The sequence below is a fragment of the Bidens hawaiensis genome, unplaced genomic scaffold, assembly GCF_021521415.1.
Source record: "Bidens hawaiensis isolate Kalapana, Puna unplaced genomic scaffold, B.hawaiensis_p1.1 tig00006693_1, whole genome shotgun sequence".
Taxonomy (NCBI): domain Eukaryota; kingdom Viridiplantae; phylum Streptophyta; class Magnoliopsida; order Asterales; family Asteraceae; genus Bidens; species Bidens hawaiensis.
Genome location: NW_027491455.1, coordinates 486866 through 506192, shown reverse-complemented (window position 1 = coordinate 506192; position 19327 = coordinate 486866). Strand labels below are relative to the sequence as shown.

The 19327-nt window shown below is 39.4% G+C and overlaps 1 protein-coding gene across 1 annotated transcript; it reads right to left on the bottom strand.

Annotated features, from left to right (window-relative positions):
* Positions 1-7419: 7419 nt before the first annotated feature.
* LOC143633352 (uncharacterized) lies at positions 7420-12792 on the bottom strand. The gene is made up of 5 exons (XM_077101673.1): positions 11890-12792; positions 8348-8620; positions 7937-8260; positions 7645-7779; positions 7420-7563 (listed from the first exon to the last, which is right to left on the bottom strand). Exons 1-5 carry the CDS (start codon positions 12790-12792, stop codon positions 7420-7422), a joined length of 1779 nt encoding a protein of 592 aa, XP_076957788.1.
* Positions 12793-19327: the final 6535 nt, after the last annotated feature.

Sequence of the window (19327 nt, the reverse complement as noted above, 5' to 3'; positions counted from 1 at the left end):
ATTCCGCGCAGTGAAAACAAATCTGCCGACGCGCTGAGTAAGATGGCATCAACCAGCTTCGATCACTTTGGCAAAGATGTCAGGGTAGAAGTAATGAGCAACCCGTCGGTGGTAGCGAAGTCTGTCCTTGTAACTCATACAACCCCTTCATCATGGATAACTCCAATAATGGAATTCTTGAAGGAGGGAAAGGTACCGGACAATCGCGCACAGGCGAGGAAGATAAGACACAAGTCGCAGAACTATGAACTGCTTGATGGTACATTATATCGACGCTCTTATCTTGGACCGCTCATGAAATGCCTAGATGCTGAGAAAGCAAGCTATGTGATCAGAGAGATACACGAAGGAATCTGTGGAATACATGCTGGCCCGCGCATGGTGGTTGCCAAGGCAATGAGCGCAGGTTACTATTGGCCAGGCATGTACTTGGACGCTTTAAAAGAGATCCAAAAATGCAAAGCATGTCAGAGCTATGCGCCAAACACCATGCGGCCAAAGAACAACTTGATTCCGGTGACCTCCGCATGGCCTTTCCACAAATGGGCAATCGATATTGTGGGTCCCCTACCGCAAGCGCAAGGGCGAGTAAAATTTTTGGTAGTGGCAGTAGACTATTTCACAAAATGGGTCGAAGCCAAGCCACTAGCAAAAATCACAGCCGAGGCGATGAAGCAGTTTATTTGGAGCCACATCATATGCCGTTTTGGCCTTCCCATGGAAATTGTGAGCGACAATGGCAAACAATTCACTGACAAGAAGATATCCAGCTGGCTCAAGGAATTGCGCATCAACCAAATTTTCACTTCAGTATACCACCCTCAGGGGAATGGCCAAGTGGAGCGCGCGAACCAAAGCTTGCTGAATGGGCTGAAGAAAAGGTTGGAGGGAGAATCCCATTCTTGGGTTGACGAGCTACCTAATGTCCTGTGGGCGCACAGGACATTAAGCAAAACCAGCAATGGCGAATCCCCGTTCAGCCTAACCTATGGAACGGAGGCAATGATTCCAGCAGAAATTGGATGCCCATCCCATAGAGTGCTCATGATGAACAAGATTGATAACGAGCGCGAAAGGAGGTTGGATCTCAACTTGCTTGAAGGGCGCAGAGAGGCGGCTATCATCAGTGAAGCCAAATACAAGAAAAAACTGGAAAAATATTACAATCAGCGCGTGAAAGAATGCCACTTCAAGAAGAATGATTTTGTCCTTCGAAACAATGAAGCTAGCCGCGCGATTCCCTCGGGAAAGATGTCCCCCAATTGGGAGGGACCTTATCAAGTCTCGGAAGAATTGGGAAAAGGCGCATACGCTTTAAAAGATTTGAATGGAAAGAAGATCCCGCGCGCATGGAACGCAGCACAGCTTAGAAAATGTTTCCTGTAAAAATTGTCAAATTTGTAATCAAGGAAGCCATTATGAATAATGATACGCGCTATCTTCTCTTAATGTGGATTCTATTACCTTTTGCATACATGTTTCACACTTCCCTTTATTAATTTTGAGCAATATGACAACATTGTATTGACATCAAAACAAAATAAAACGAAGTAAAACATACATGCGCGAGCTTCAAGCTCAAACGCGTTAACGAGTTTTAACTCTTAAACGTCAGGGCCTTAGCCCAATAATATGAGCCTTAGCTCAGGGCCTTAGCCCAATAATGTGAGCCTTAGCTCAAATCACTCACAACATCCATTTTACATGCTGCGCAGCCTGACCGTAAAAATACCTAAGCACAACTAAGGCAAAGCAAATGCCAAAACATAGTTGTTAAGGTCTCAGGTCGAGGCCGCGCATGAAATTGTAATGGATATCTGAGTAACACATACTGACACGTAAAGGCTAAAAAACTCATAATTCCCTATAATAAATGCGCGATAACGTCGCGCAAAAGAGGAATAATGAAACGCCAAGGCACGTGTCAACATAATCAAGATATGGCAAAATCACTTACAATATGACAAGGATTAAGTATAATAATTTCCTTACAACCTTGTTCTTATTTCAACGTGCAAGCATATCTTATATTCAACAAGCAAACATGCAACATAAAGAGATGAATGGGGAATGCGCAAGATGCGAATAAGGGAAAAACAAAATTTCATTCCAAAGCATTGAAATTTACAAGTTTACAAGATGATGAGATACAAACTACAAATAAAAAAAAAACATGAAGGGCTTCTCAAGTCTCCACGTCGACGTCAGCCTCTTCATCGTCCTCATCACCGCCCTCAGCATCTGGCGCAGCTCGCTCCTCGTCATCTCCAAACTGACCATAGTCAAGATGTTCGTCCTGAATGGAGTCGCTTTCTATCACAATAGTGTCAGGAGCGGGTCCTTTGGCCACGCCAGAGCCGCTAGTAGGGGCAGCATTCCCCGCGCCATCATCGCCGCCACCAGCCCCTTCGCACTCGTCAAGTAATTTCTTTAGCGGGCCGAGATCGGGCTGGTCAGCAAGCGCAGATATCTGCAAATCATAAGGAAAAATATGAGTACAAAAAGACTTGGAAAATAAGTCAAGGTAATCTCATTAAGGTTAAAATACCTGCGCAAGGATGGGAATGGGAGTATTCAAATACTTCTCCCCCATCTCGGCCATGTCCGCGCAGGCAACGTCGAGCTGATAAGGGTAGTCGGATGGGTTCTTCTTCAGCATGCTATATTCACAGCCATCCTTAAACCCTTCAGCTCGACCCACCAAGCGCGCGGCAGCGTTGCAATCCATCACAAGGGCCTGAAACTCGTCTGAGTATTTCATCGCGTAAGCGCAACGAGTCATACCCTGTGAGATTAGCCATTGGCGATCCTGCGCGAGGGAAGAAACAGATGTCTCAAGAGCAGGAATCTGAGAGTTTAACAACTCAACAGTTTCCTTAGTCTGTTTCAGCTCCTTTTTGTCGGACGCTGCTGCCGCCAAGGCTTCTTCCTTTTCCGCTCGCGCAACATCGAGTGCTTCCTGGCTAGACGCTGCCGTCGCCAAGGCTTCATCTTTCTCGGCCCGCGCGGCCGCCAGCTCCTTCTTCAGGCGCGCAACCTCACTCTCCAATGATGATTTGTCAGTTATAGACTGGACAAGAGCTTGGTCACGCGCTTCCGCGTCCAGCTCCAAGTCACGCACTCTACGCGCGTACTTGGCCGCGTCCGCCTCGGCCGCCTGTAGCTTCTCCCGCGCAGCCTGGAGCTCATGCCCGCGCTTCACGAATGCGGCGTTGGCACTTGCTCTGTTATCGCTGAGCTCTGCTTGGAGTTTCTCAGCTTTCTCTCGAGCATCAGAAAGATTCCAAGCAGACACTTTAGCCTCTTGCTTGGCTTCCACAAGAGCATCACGTACCTTTACGTAATCATAGCGAAGCTCTTGGGAGGCAGCAAAGAAAGCCGACCCAGCAAACAGATGATCGTTGAGCAAGTCCACGCGAGCGCGGTCCTCCTGAAACCTCCTTTCAGCTGGAGGCACAGAATGAGCCCAGAAGTCCTCACACACACCCATGGACTGAAATGAACTGTCCTCAGTAATATTCCATCTCGGGCGGTAAATGTGATCGGCTTCCTGCAAACACAAAGTAATGATCTAAGTCATCAAAACACTAATATGGAAGTCCGCGCAGCGGAGCAAAACGAACCTATACCTGCGGGGATGAAGCAGAAAAGTCAGCGCCAGCCCCACGAGAAGACTGCGCCGCGAAATCTCGTGGCGCTGAGGGCTGGCTCGGCCACTGTCGGAGCCTTCAACTTGAACCTCCTCATCCTCCTCTGAAACAGGCCTTTTCTCCTGCGACCTAGAAGAACCAAAATCAGTCTCGCGAGGAGGGCTGCGCGCAGGAGGAGGTGAGGGAGGTCTCGACGCCGCCAGGTCGGCGCGTAAAACGGCCTCCTGCTCCTTAGTAATCCCGATGAGAGGAGATTCAGCGCTTGCAGGAGCAGGAGCAGAACCAACGGCGCTGGCACCGGCGCCAGCAGTGCCGCCAGCAGCTTGTACGCCAGCAATGACTCCTATGAAAAAATCAACAAAAAGAAATGGTTCTGACTTGATCTAAAAAGAGAAAAGTCAGAAAATAAAAGTGCAATACATACCTTGGCGCACCGCCGTTCGCGAGTTAAACATCGCCATGAAGTCCATTCTTCTCTTTTTTGAGGGTAAAACAGGGGACTTCGAAGCGACCTCCGGCGCAGCCTCGGCACCTTGTTGCGCCTGAGGTTGATCCACCAAGGTCGCCGGCTCTACAAACATTTGAGTGAGCAAAGATTCATTAATAATTCTATCAGAATCGCGCTCATAAAACCATAAAGTATAAAGTATACCTGTCGAAGAGGAAACGGCAGGCGCAACGCCGCTTCCCTTTTCCGCCGCGCGAAGGGAGGAGGTAGCGGCACCATACCTCGTGTGGACAGGAGGTCTGCCCACTTTTTGAGGCAGGGAAGACAAGGAAAACTTGGAGGTAAACTCCTGGGTTTTCTCAAGTCCCTTCGCCTGAGTAGGAGGATCCTGAACAACAGGGGCATTATCTTTCTTCTGTTTCTTACTGGCCCCTGCGCCAGTTTTCCCTTTAGCCTTACGCTTTAGTTGGGGCACCTCAGCCTCCTCCTCCTCCTCTTCCGTGAGCTCCAGCTCGTAGTTCTCAAGCGCGTCTACAATACACGCAACAGAAAGGTTAGCCAAATCTGGTATTATAAAGGCATAAGCATAAGTACAAAGGCTTACCAGGCGCGTCTCTGTCAAAGCGAAATCCCAGATCAACAGGGATGAACATGTCATCGAAGCGATCGGGGAAGCCAACCTCCCCAGCGCCCAGCGCGACGGAGCCACCCTCCATATGCTCATCATAGGCGGCGTGGACATACTCCTTGCTGACTGCACAAAACAAGTCAAATGATATCAGCAAAACGATTTATATTCGCGCAGAAGTAATGCAATGAGTTAACTTACACAAGCCGTCAACTTGGATAACGGGCTCAGTCGCGCTGTCGGCCCACTTCCTGCTCATACCAACCCCCACCAGCGCCTCCTCGCAAATGTTCTTGGCGGGGGATGGTTCGGCAGTCAACTTTTTTACCCAGGCGCCAGTTGGGTTCTTGAAGACACCCACATCCGCAGGCGCAGAAGAGATCGCGCGCATGGTCATGCGGATGGGGATCACACCAGCCTTAATGTAAAAAAATCTCTCAGACCAGTCATGAAGGCTCTTGAATGAAACAGTGCAGCACTTGACCTTCTGACTGCGAGGAATAAATGAGAACCAAGAATCTTTGATCTTGGGCTTATAAAAAAACTGAAAGCGCCGAGGGGTGGGCTCCTCGCGCTGAGATTTGCACATGAACTCAAAGTGAGTCATGTGCACGAGTCCAAACGGATGGACTTGGGATATATGAATCCCATAAAACCTAAGCAGCGCACCCACAAACCTTGTCATCGGGAGACGAAGGTTGCAGTGGGTGAAAAAATGGCAATAAAGGGATATATAGCCGGTGGGCGGGTCCGCCGCCGTTTGCCCGGCCGCCGGAAGCATGCAGCCATACTCAGGGAGAAAACCCTGAGAGGCGATAAGGCTGTCAAAATCGGACTGCCTCAGTTTACAGGGGATCTCATCCCACTTCTTCACTGCCTTGGTCTTCCCTACCTCCTCCGATGAGGCCTCAGCAGCCCTCTTCCCCTTGCCGGTTTTCTTCAACATAGACATTACTAACGATTTCACGCGGCGATTGCTGGGGGAGATTGTGTTGTCTGGGCTATCAGACATACAACAGAGTTAGGCACAAGTTGCTTCCGAAGAACGGAAATCTGGAAGATAGGCACTTAATCGGAATAGAAAGAAAGAAAAGCTCTGAATAAACAACAAAGAAGATGAATAAACAACAAAGAAGATGAAGGATAAAAAACTCAAAGGGCTTGCTTTTATAGGCCCAGGAGAGAGAAAAATTGGTACTGATCGGACTTCACGCGCCCCCACTCGCAGGTGTAAGCCAACGCGAGCGCGACACGTGTCCCTGACACTGTGTGAGGGGACACGAAAAGAAACGATACAGGTGCTGCCAGAGTTCACGCGCCACCACTCGCAGGTACGGTCCAACGCGAGCGCGACACGTGTTCCTGACACTTTGTGAGGGGACATGAAACGCAACTGTAGCACCTCGAGCACACGAAAAGTCTGACACGTCTCCATCACTGACGCATGTCAGCAACAACCAACCACGTACATGGACGATTCGTTTCAACCAAAAGGATAGAATTTCGCGCACCGATGAGTAATAAGAAGAAAAGACAAACCCTATTAAAAGAGCAAACTATTAAGTCTAATATCTATCTTACCTCGCTCGCGCGAGACAAGACACACATTAGACTGGGGGGCTTGAAGAGGTATGTACCCGCCTCAACACCGAGCGAGGCGGGTCAACCCACAAGATATAGACAAGAGGCTTGAAATCAAGACATTATGAAGGCACAAAGCCAAAACCTATGCGCATGGCGCATATCACATATGCTCACGCATATCACATATGCTCATGCATCACATGCTCAGGCATCACATATGCTCATGCATCACATATGCTCAGGCATCACATATGCTCACGCATATCACATCTACGCGTGACGTATCCGCGCGTGACGCATATCACATGCTCACGCATATCACATCTGCGCGTGGCGCATCCGCGCGTGGCGCATATCACATGCTTGTGCATATCACATCTGCGCATGAAACATCTGCGCGTGAGAATAAAGAGAAGACCCCGCGCATCCTCAGGATAGGCGCATATCACACATGCACATAATCAACCTCGTCCTTATCCAAATCAGGATTAGGGCAACCTTGATTGTGCACGTCAGACAACCTTCCAGAAGGTATCTTTTTAAGGAATAAGAATATGCTGATGTTGACAGCTGCCAATGAAAGGTGGACAACTCAGCAAAACCCATGTGCTACCACGTGATTGCACATGGGTCAGAGAATAATCAATGAAAAAGCACCAGGTGTCCCAAGGACACGTGGCGCAAAGCGATTGGAGGAGGCCAAAAAGGCCCTAATTGGGTCTGAGTCCAATCATTGGAAACCCTAGCACTATAAATACCACATCAACTCCACAAGGAGAGGTATGCCCTATTACACAGTATCACGCAATATTAAGCTGATACACTCCAGTTCCTTACTCTCAGATTATTATCTTCTCCTACAAACTCTTATTCTCACACCGGAGGGTTACCCCAAAGAGGACCCCTCTGTCCCTTTCTGAGGGGTAAGTTTACGGTGCTGTTCATTTTGTAGGTGGAAGAATCCAGATCCCAGAGAACCACCGGTGAAATAGCATAATCACACCCGAGGAAAGTTGATCGTCTACCAGTGAGCCGATCTACGTTTCTTCATATGGTAATCCTTGGCGTAAAATATGTCCGGTGAGTAGCAACTTTCTGGCCGGCGTAACCTAATCAGTGGTCCTCCAACGCAACTCCACTTGAAGAAAATTGCGTCTGGAACTGCCATAACTTGGCTCGAGTTGGTACAACTCGTTGGTCCGTTTTTTGGTAACCACACTTGCAAGGTTTATATTAATGGACCCAAGAGATCCCTGTTGAAATAAGACATTGCGGTTGAATTAATAAAATAAAAATATCATAAGCCTCGTAAGGACAGTTAAGGACCATCGTACCATTCCTGGAATTAGTCCAATGAAGGATTTAGATTTATCAACGACTTCTAAATGCAAGTTTTCATCCGTAGGTGGCCGTTCTAACATGAATGTAAACTCCTGTCCCCATCTGGGGTAGCTCGTATTCATCATAGACTGCAAAAACCCGAATCCAAACCATATGAAATTAATGTAGCAGGTCGAATAAACTTTAATTTAATTTAATTTAACTAATTCATTTTTTATGTCAAAATTTTCACTTTCATGGAAAAATTGACCGACTTCAGTAGCTTAAGAACAATTAAAAACACACCGGGGTTCTTCTTAATTCGCCATGCAAACGCAAAGTAACAGCTGAATGGTGGTACTTTTTATCGGTTAATAAGGCCTGGTGGATTATGACTACAAGCAATCCTCCATCCTTAGGCGTCCCTTCAGGAGCCTTTTGAACTAAACTAAGAACATCTTCAATAATAGCCTTAATAACGCCATATGGGGATGGCTCATACAACATTTCAACTTTGATATGGCCTAGGCATTTCTTATCCTGTACAGGTAGGTTACAAATCAATGGAATTTCAGGGGTAAGATCTGTCAGTTTTATTGAAGTCGTTCCCAGCTGACGATGCTTCTCTAACTACAAACCAAAGATTGGGAGTTTATCAAATTTATATGGAGCTTTTAAAAAACGGTTGACTAGTGATTTGGTTTCCAGAAAACATACCGATTCGACTTCTGTGACAATTATAGATAGAACTTGAGCATCAAAATTTTCCACATACATAGTGGAATCTTCATTCCATTCCTTATTTACCTTGTTGTACCACTCATTCACCGGTTCATACAACTCGTTCCCGTAGTCTATATAAAGTATAAAGTAAAGATTTGAAGCATCAAAAGTATTTTCTCTTCCAACGTCCGTTGTTCTAAGTACTTTCACATTCAAGATTCCTGCTCTTTTAATTGCCTTTGCCTTTGCCTCTGCATCTGCCTTTTCCTAAATAAAACAATATTTTGCAAGAGGAAAGTAATTATGGTGCTGCCAAACACCTAACTTTAGACGCAAAATCTTTTAAAACTACGTCATTTTGGTTAAAAGTTGTTAATTTTTCTTTTTTTGTTTTTGTTTTCTTTTTTTGTTTCCATGGTTTTTAAATTTCAATTAAATTAGTCAAAGTCATGTATATGCAATCATCCAAAAGGACCAAAACAAGCTCATAATTCTTGTTTACATCGATTATTTTGTAAGCTAAACTGTGTAGGAATAACCATGAAGAATCCCAAATAAAAGTCCAACCTACTAATAATAATAATACTTAACATATAATGTTTTTAGAGTTAAATGTCATTTTCGTATAAATGTGGTTTGTTCACGTGCGCAACTCTAGTACCGTTTTTGAATTTGTTGTAACTAGATACTTCACGTTTAAAAAAAATAACATTTTAGTACTTTTATCTAACCGCATTTATTTTGTCCGTTAAGTCCGGGGTAAAACAGTTATTTTGTACTTTCTTAATTTCTCATTTCTAAATTAACCTGGAGTTAAGTGTCATTGTCATATACCTGGGGTTTGACCAACTATACAACTTCAGTGCGTTTTTTTTGGCAACTGAACACTTGACTATTCAAGTTTGTACTTTACGCTAATCCGTCTATTTTGGCCATTAAGTCAAGGGTAAAACGATTATTATTTTTTTATTTTTTTATTTCTCATTTCTTTTAACCCATTTATATCAGTTTATCATGTTAATAAGCATGAACACAATTCATTTCTCAAACTCAATCGAACTTAATCAACTCCTCTTGGGTTCTTCAATTCTTTATACATAAGATCCCTCTTGAATATTATTTGTGCTGAGCAATTGTCCATGCATACGTGTGAAGAATAGACGAACCTAAATTCGGGGTTTGATTGAGTTTGAGCATTGATTAAATTGTCGATTGAGTTTGAGGTATGAACTTGTGTTAGTGTTTAGTTAACATGATAAACTGATATAAAGAGTTATAAGAAAGGAGAAATTAAAAAATAATAATTACAAAATGGTCATTTTAACCATGACTTAACGACCAAAATATATGGGGTTAACGAAAAGTACGAAAATTACATGATTCTTGAAACATTAAATATTTAGTTGCAAAAAATTTAAAAACCGTACCGAAGTTGCGTAGTTGACCAAACATCGAGTATGAAAATAACACATAACTAAAAAAAAGAAATTAAAAAAATATACAAAATGACCGTTGTATCCCTAACTTAACAGATAAAATTAATGGGGGTTAGAAATAAAATATACTAATATGACATGTTTTTGAAATGTGAGTATCCAATGGCAATGAAATCAAAAACGATACTAAAGTTGAGTAATTGAACAAACCACTAGTTTAAAAATGACACTTAACTCTTGTTTTTATTAGTTTTGGAAGAAAAAATAGTAAAGGATATGTGGAGATTTTGAATTAATTTGGTAACTTTTAATCAAAATGACATAGTTTTAAAATATTTTAAGTCTAAGGTTAGGTGGGTGACAACATCCTATTCATTTTCCTCATTTTTTAATTGTTAGGGAAAATATTACAGAATAGTAGACAAGTTTCAGAAGTCTTTTAATATGGTCACTCGTGGCTTTTATTTTTCCAAATTAGGTCACTAAACCTTCAAATCGAGCCATCGTCGGATTTTTTTGTGTTAATAATGAAATGAAGCAGAAGATGTGGGTATCGGGATTTCCAATATACGTAATTGCATGAAAAAAATAAAAAACATATTAATTATATAAGAAAACCCCTAAAATCCACGTCACCGGTCCACATCAACATAAAAATTAAAAATAAGATAAAAAGTTTTCTCGATTGAAAGAAAAATGCTAAAAAATTCTTTTAAAACCTATAATTTAAATAAAATATGAAACTAAGTGTCCTAATTCGAACGGGGGTAACTTTGTAGAATGTTAACCAAGTTTAAAAAGTTTCTAAAATAGGTCACTCAAATTTAAAATGTGTTCTAATTAAGTGTTTTATCGATTTTTCTTAACATGTTTTGTTTTGGTGTCAATGAGAAAATTTTTATCTATTTTTTGATGTTGACGTGGAGTGTTGACGTGAATTTTATTTTTGTTTTTAATAATTAACTATTTTTTAAATTTTAAAATGTAAATACATATATTGCAAATCCCGACTCCATATATCCTCCTCCATTGCTTTCTTGACGCACAACAAATCCATCATGACTTGAATTGAAGTTTTAGTGTCCCGATTTGAAAAAAAGTAGCATGAATGACCTAATTTAGACATTTTTGAAACTTGGTTTCTATTTTTGTGATTATTATGTTGTTTACACACACACACACACACACACACACACACACATATATACTAGCTTTTATCTTCCGTATTATGAGGTTGTCACATTATTCATTTCTATATTTATATATATTTTATGATTTTAATTTTATTTATTGTAAGGAAGTTAATAATATACTTAGAGTATGCTTGGGATTGAGTTTGAAAAACGTTTATTGGCTTATTGGTGTTTTCAACAAGCCAATAAGTTAAAATGTGTTTGACAATCACAAAAATCTTTTTTATTTTAGCTTTTTGAAAGAGTTAAAAAAACTGTTTTCCAAAAGTCCCAAATCCTGGCTTTTTAAAATGGCTTTTTGAAAAAGGCAGTAAGCATTTTTCAAACTCAATCCCAAACATGCTCTTAGGATTTGATAATAAAAGGGTTTCACAAATAAATAAGAAGTTATAACTTAGTTTAAAAGCTATCTGAGTTTGGTGAGACCCATGACCTGTTTTTTTTTACTATAAAATTATTTCTTAATTATAAATAATATATTTTAAAAAAAATCGGATATTAATTTCTAGTATATCTCTATTTTATAGGATTTTCATATCAAATATTTGATGAGATTAATTTTTAATATAATGAGATGTTATAACCCGTTTAGAAGCTATTTGGGTTCGGTAAGACCCATACCCGTGAATTCGGGTCAAATGCATTAGAAGCCTTCATTTACAAATAGAACAATCTGATTGCTTGAGAGAATTTAGGGAGGTTTCATCGAGTCAAATGCATGAAGCCTTCATTTATAAATAAAGCAATCTGATGCCTTGAGAGAATTTAGTGAGGTTTCGTTTATATATATTTAAGATTTAAGATTTATTAACATAGATTAGAAAAAACAATAACTGGATTGAAGAAAAATACACTTACAATGAGTATCGATTATATACCAAAAGATATTGAATCAAATAAAGCTTACTTGGGTCTCAATTGCACTTTCAAGTGCGGTGACGATCTGCGCCATCGATGGACGTTCTTCTCGCTTTCTCTTTAAACATTGGTATGCAATATCCACAAACAACTTCAAAGAGGGTTCATTTATTTCATCCTTTATAGTACTATAAACAATGTCCCGTAATTTGTTATGCTCATAGCATTCACGCACAAGTCCTATCAAAGGCCGGATATTTGTTTTGGTAAAAGATAACCTCCCACACAGCACTTCGAACAATACCACACCAAAAGAGTATACATCTGACTCTTTAGTTAGCAGTCCTATCTCTTGGTATATAGGATCAATATACCCAAGTGTGCCTACAGGGTTGGATATGGCATATGTGAAGTGATTGTTTGCGGGGGCAAATTTGGAGAGGCCAAAATCTGAGATCTTGGCATTCCAGTTACTATCCAATAGGATATTGGAACTTTTAATATCGCGATGCAATATTCTTAGATGAGTCTCGCCTGGTGTGTGAAGATACTCTATTCCACGAGCCGCCCCAACACATATCTTAAGGCGTTGGACCCACGTTAGATCGTCGCTGGTAAGATAAAAATCGAGACTCCTCTTTGGTACATACTCGTACACGAGGATCTTCTCACCATGATCGTCACAATACCCTAAAAGAGAGACAATATTTTCATGTTTATAAAAGGAAAGTGTCATGATCTCTTTCCAAAATTCGATTTCTCCTTGCCTGAATTCACGATTCAGACGCTTCAAAGCAACCATGGTCTCACCCATGGAAAGAATAAGTTTTCCCTTATAAACCTTCCCGTATCCTCCTTGCCCGATCCAATTGTCGATAGAAAAATTGTTGGTTGCAGATTGTATAGCTTCTAGTTGTATTTTGAGGTGTTGAAACTGGGTAATGTGAGACATTGGCTGATTGAAGAGAAGTGTTCTACACACACTACAACGCTTAAATGCATTTAACAAGGCACAACCACCATCTTAGACTTTTTCTCTCTCACACACCAAACTTTTCTTTGTATCATACTTGACTTTGAATTTTTACCAAGGAGGCTCAAGCTTTCCTTTGTATCATTTATAAAAATTGTTTTCTATCAATTTATCCTATGATTGAATCTGTGTATACGCATAATTATAGGTGACCTATAATAGGTCACTAGTTTCACAGCCAACAATCCCAAAGAAATGAAGGTTTACACTTTAAAGCCTTGCTTTATTTCACTTCTCCAACTACCTTTGTTTCTCACATAGTCACATGCTCGTTCTCACGCTTTGAACATTTCAATATGGCTGATCTATCTTACATTTTTATTACTGTCCACTTGGATCGATTTAATATTTTATTTTATACACAGAGAAAAATGAATTCGTACACAACTTGATGGGTGAGTAACTGAGTACCACTTGCAATAATGTGGTTTTATTACTGTCCACTTGGATCGATTTAATATTTTATTTTATACACAGAGAAAAATGAATTCGTACACAACTTGATGGGTGAGTAACTGAGTACCACTTGCAATAATGTGGCAAACAACTTGAAGGGGCGATGCATTTTATTTTTAAAATGGCGAATTTCTTATATATAGGCTATCGCACTCTTAAAATTTGGAGCCAGGCCCACACTGGATTTTGAGTTTGGGCGTTCCTCGGGAAACCATAACGCCAACTGCCGCTTGACAGTCGTTGTACCACCACAAGAGCAGAACTCTGTGGCGTAACAAATAGTGAGACGAAAACCCGCCACTACAAGAGCAGACAAGAGCAAAACTCTCAGGCGTAACACACAGTGAGACGAAAAACCGGGTGGACTCTGGGTTCAAACTAACAACCTTTGCACAAGGTATAGGTCAAATCCTTCATTGTCAATATATCCACTCAAAAGTAATACAAATGGGATTTGAACTTGGGTCTCCACTGAAGAATCCAAAGCTCCTACCACTGGGCCACAAGTAAGGGATTTAAGAGGCATTGTTTATTTATTTATTTTTAATCTTGTAAGCTATTGCTTTTTTAGTGACAACATGATTTCTTTTTAAAACCAGTAGTATTTTCTCGTGATGCGGCGGGTAATTATGGTGCCGGTACTCGCTATAGCAACTGAAAATGCAAACCCTAAAAATATAGTTGTGATATGTTTAAAAGATTATAGATACATGTTTAACATCAATCAAATCCATAAAACCGAATACTGACATTGGTTCCTGCAATACGGATATTGGTACCTATGTTGTTCTGTTAGGATAAGATGAACACTAAAACACTTAGAAACTGTTTTAACTTTTAGTCAATGTTGTAAAAGTAGTTTTTTTACAAGGCCGAGTACTCTCCGAGTAATCGCTACAAGATATAGCGCTAAAACGACTTTCTTTAATTCCATCTAGTTTATGAGAATATATCAGAGGTAGTTAACCTCAGCTAGAGTCAGATCTAGTATGTCTGATTGACAAGATTTTAACTTAAAAAAAATAAAACATAATTCTTACTTCCATAATATAAAGAAAGAATATCATTTTTTAATTAGTGATTAGCAATTTTTTGAATAATTTAGTATTTACAAATATATTTCCTTTATTTATGTTACTATTCACGTATTTTTTTTATAAATAGTAGTAAACTTATGATATCTGACAGTATATAATATCCAACAATTAATTTTCTTTATATTTACCTTGTCTGAATATTCTACGAGTAGTTCGAGTACATCCAACTCCCTAGTTGACAGTCTATGGTCGTTTAACGACTTTTACAACCTTGCTTTTAGTAGCTAGATTTATGATGAATGAATTCAGTCTTTTGTGAATGAATTATTGTAGAATTGTAGCGGAAATTTAAATAAAATAAGCTTAGAATTCGTATGAAAAAACATACAATATTATTGAAACTAAAATATTCCAATACTAGATTGCTCCCTTTCACCCTTATCTCATCGTCTCTGGTTTTATACCACCTTGTACTTATTCAGAGTTGTGTGTTCAATGTTAATGATCAAAAGACTTTCTTGATCATTTTATATATACGAAAACTAGCTTTTGAACCCGTGTATTACACGGGATTTATCAAACGATAAAAATAAAAAAAAAAGTCCTTTATTTCAATTGTGATTCTCAAAATACTTATGAATTAATTTAATGTAGAGTTAAAGGAAAAACAAACGGGTTAACGAAAATTACTAAAATAGCATGGTTTTGGAAATGTTGGGTGTGTATTTGCAAGAAATTTAAAAAATGTGATAAACTTGCGCAATTGGTCAAACTTCAAGTATGAAAATAACACTATGTTATAACCCGCTTAACAAAATGATTTTGACCCATGACCCATGGATAGCTAGAATGAATGAGATAAGAGATTAGAAATTATGAGAAATGTAGGCTTGACACCTAAACTTTAACATTTTATTTTATTAGTATTGTAAGATGCCGATGAGACAAATGATGAAAGCGACATCTAAATGATTAGTTACAAACAACTTTAAAAACAGAAAACTAGAAACTACTGATAAATTACATTTAATATTAAGAATACTGAAGATATTATAACAACATCCGTTGTTTCTTTCAGTTCTTTTGTTTTTAATAACAATTCTTCAATATTCGTGTTTCTTCTTTAAAGCTCAGTTGTTTTCATCATCAGTCTTTCATATCAACCGTTTAGGAAGCAATAACATATTCTTTATTATCTTAAGTGAAGAACTGATTTTCATTACTAGTGTCTGGTATTTGGCACATTAGTCCATTTTCACGTTCAAACATGTTTGGTGGGAAGTGGTTCAATCCGTCAATGCACCGGGTATCGGCACAAAAAATACTCTATTTTGAATGCAACCCCATTGTCAACAAAACTTATACCCTAATATCGAGAATGAAAAATAAATATAGGTGGGGAAGCTTTTAAAAAGAATATTGGCATCCCAAATGCAAGAACCACCTTGATTTTAAACTTCAGTTTTTATCTTGTCTTTATTTCTATCATGATGGCATCCCAATCAGGCTCAGAATGATCCTGGTTAGAGTCTTGATCTAACAAGTCAGAAATTCTCTTAAATTCTGTCTTCAAGTAATCATAACTCCAAAATTTGAATTTCTTGTCAAAGTCATATTTCGCATTTTCTTCTATATAGATGAGCAAGTCTTTTAATATTTCAGTCAACAACTTCTTATCAGTTATTGACTTTTATGATACAATCAAGTTCTCTTAGTAAGAAAGTTTCTTAGTTTTTGTTTCTTTGAGCAAATCTTTTTGCAATACTTCATCAGGCAAAAATTTCCTAGCTTCCTCAAACACCTTAGAAGCTTCTTTCTTCTGATAACCAACAACTTTGAGACATTTGCAGGTCTCTTAGAAGGAGGTAGATCATAGATAGATGTAGAAGTTCTTTTAAATGACATGCTTTGTAGGGGCATGTTTGTGCCAACAGTTCATAGGTTTATGTTTGCTTATCATGTCTGTAATTGGTACATTAGTTTGTTATGCTATGTTTGTGTTTAAGGCAGCAGCGAAGTTAGCATAACTTCGCCAGGTCTTGTAACAGGTGAATATATGTGGTATAGAAACATATCTTCGGCCTAGGGTTTTGTGTTGTTCACTTTGCCATCTGCTGTAGCCTTGTTTTCTGTATTAATCGTTATTGAGATATTAATCAATACAAGAAGCTTTTACCTTTACCTCATTGTTTCCCTACTCATTATTTCTATAACTACTAACACTCTTAAACGAAGACTAAGGGGATTCCGCACCCATAGAGTTCGTGAATATCTTGTTATCAATCCGTAGTATCAGAGTATTAAGCTCTACACTGTGTGGTTGGGGATTACCACACGAGAATTTCAGTTGTTTTAAGTTGTTTTACGAGTATCTCCATGTTCAACTTCAACAAAAACCTACCCTATACCATCATTCATCCTTCTAAACCTTACACTCAAAAACCACTTCGAAACATCTAAAACCTTAGCCATCATAGAGAAGTTGTTGCTAGGGTTTTCCGGACCCGGTTAACTTATAACTTCGACGAAGTTATCGAAGGCGAACTTGTAACTCAAGCGTTGACCTTTAGCGAAGCTGACCAAACGAACATATAGCTCAATGAAGTTGATAACTTCGCCTTAACTGAACAGCAAGTGAACTTAACTTTTGATTAAATTTTAAAATTAACGCTAAGACTAAGACGACTCCAATTAACCTATCCAAGATCGTTAAAATGGAAATAGAGGCATGATCATTTAATAAGACCCCTAAATTGCTTAAGGGAACTGATTTTGTTTAGTGGATGGAACGTTTTGAGAAATAAATTAAGTGGCAGGATGCCAAATGTGGGTTTGTATTGAGGACAGATACATACTCCTACTTCAGTATTTGAGGCCAGAGATCAAGTAAAGAAGTACAGTAGGATGAATGAAGATGAAAAGAAGATGTATGAGGTGTAGAACAAGGCACTTGCTGCTATTACCGTGGATTTACCACAAGAATTTTAAATACTTTTAGAAAATATAAGACTACTAAAGCTATGTGGGAAGCATTGGAGAAGAGATACGAGGGAAATGTGAAAATCAGAAGTTCAAAGGATAAACTACTAAAGACTCAGTTTTCAGTGTTCAAGCACCCGACGCGCACTGGCACAGGGTCAGGCACGGGCACTGGCGAAGCACGATGGGCGCGATGTAGTTCTTTGATGGCGCACTATGACCGATCGTGATATGCGACTTGTTGGCTACGCAGCCATGACACGTTGCATGCCACAAGTTAGGCCACGTGGCATACCTAGGGCTCACTCCGCAAGGTTATAAGGCCATCACGCTACGCGATAGCCCTCCTTTGAGGCCGTCGTGATATGTGACCTTCTTTGAAGTCAGTTGTAAAAGGGACTGATCAAGGCCTTCATTCCTCGTTCGGTTCTCTCACAATCTATCTCACTTTCTCTTATAGTATAAATGCTGGTATAATACCTCAAGTAGCCACAACGATACCTTGACCGATTGATCGAGATTTTAGTAAATGAATCCAAATATTGGCGTAAACAAGGAGAGACTTTGTGCCATCGTGTAAGGTTTTCAATATCGCGATTATCATTAAAGCTTTTTGGTTTATACCAATTCTTGCTACATTATATTAATCTAAGTGCTTAATTACCAGGAAGCTCATAAACAATAAATCTATAAGGTAAGACATAGAGTTTTTGTATAACTCACATTTGTGTGAGAAAACTAGTTTTCGAAACACCATCATTGAGATTTTTTAAATTGTAAAACTCATGATAGAGTCAAAATGTTTTCTAAAATGTTTTCAAATGGTTTTTATTATATTGCATTGATTAAGTCTCGGTAGACTTACGGGATGATTACTATTGGTATTGTAGGGTTTTGTATACAACGCTTACCTTATTAAACCTTACTTATCAGACAAGTGTTAGACAATAAGTAATATAACCATAGTCACATATATGGTCGAGCGACAAGTACCTTTCGATAATTTGTAAACATGCAGGTCTAAAAACATCTTAATGCTATAACTGTAAAAATGTGTCATTTACAAATGAATGTAATCACCAATATTTCCTACTAATAAAATATTTTTAAACATGCTTTAGGAGACTTGTTAAAGACATAGGAATGATACTTGCAGGCCTTCTAACTTAAATAAGTGGCTTATCACTGGTATAAATAAACATGTTTTGTAAAATAGCATTTACCCTATAAAACCTTTGTACATATAGTTTATGAAATAAGAATCAAGGTGTTTTTTACACTCTGATGATTTTTCCTAACTATGGTCCTGATCAATTTTCTGCTACCAAATATTTGATAAACACCAGTACCACTATTCAAGGCTCCCCTCCTGGGGTATAGGGTCGGGGGCTGTGACAACAAGTGGTATTAGAGCCACTGGTTTAAGGAACATAGGTATTTTGATAATACCTTGTCTTAAACATAAGAGTTAGAAAATAAATGTATTAAACTCTGTGTTAATTATACGGATAAGATTCTAACCAAACTTGAATATAAGTATATGATTATTTTGTGGAGTTCATTGTTTTTATTGTTTTTTATTAACATCATGAGTGAGTTAGTCGAAGCATTTCAAAACATATCCGCTACCAACTGATGAGTGCGTTAAAGAATGTGTTTTATGTGTTTAAAATCGTGTGTTTTAGTTGGTTATATCTATCGAACATGGTTACTATTCTTAGTTATATGATTACAGGTGCTTGGATCTTAAAGGCATTAATTTGGAGCATTTAGGATGGTGAGAAATAAAGTTATAGACAAAAGTAATCGACCTGGTGGTCGGAATGACGAACGAGAATCAAGAAAATGTAAAATGGGAAAAATTGGTGTCTGCTGTAAGTTGCACCTTAAGGCACAAAGCAAGTACCTTAAGTTCACCTGGTCCCGACTATAAGCTACATTGGCTCCGTCGTAGCTTATGCCAGGACTTGACAAAAAAAGCC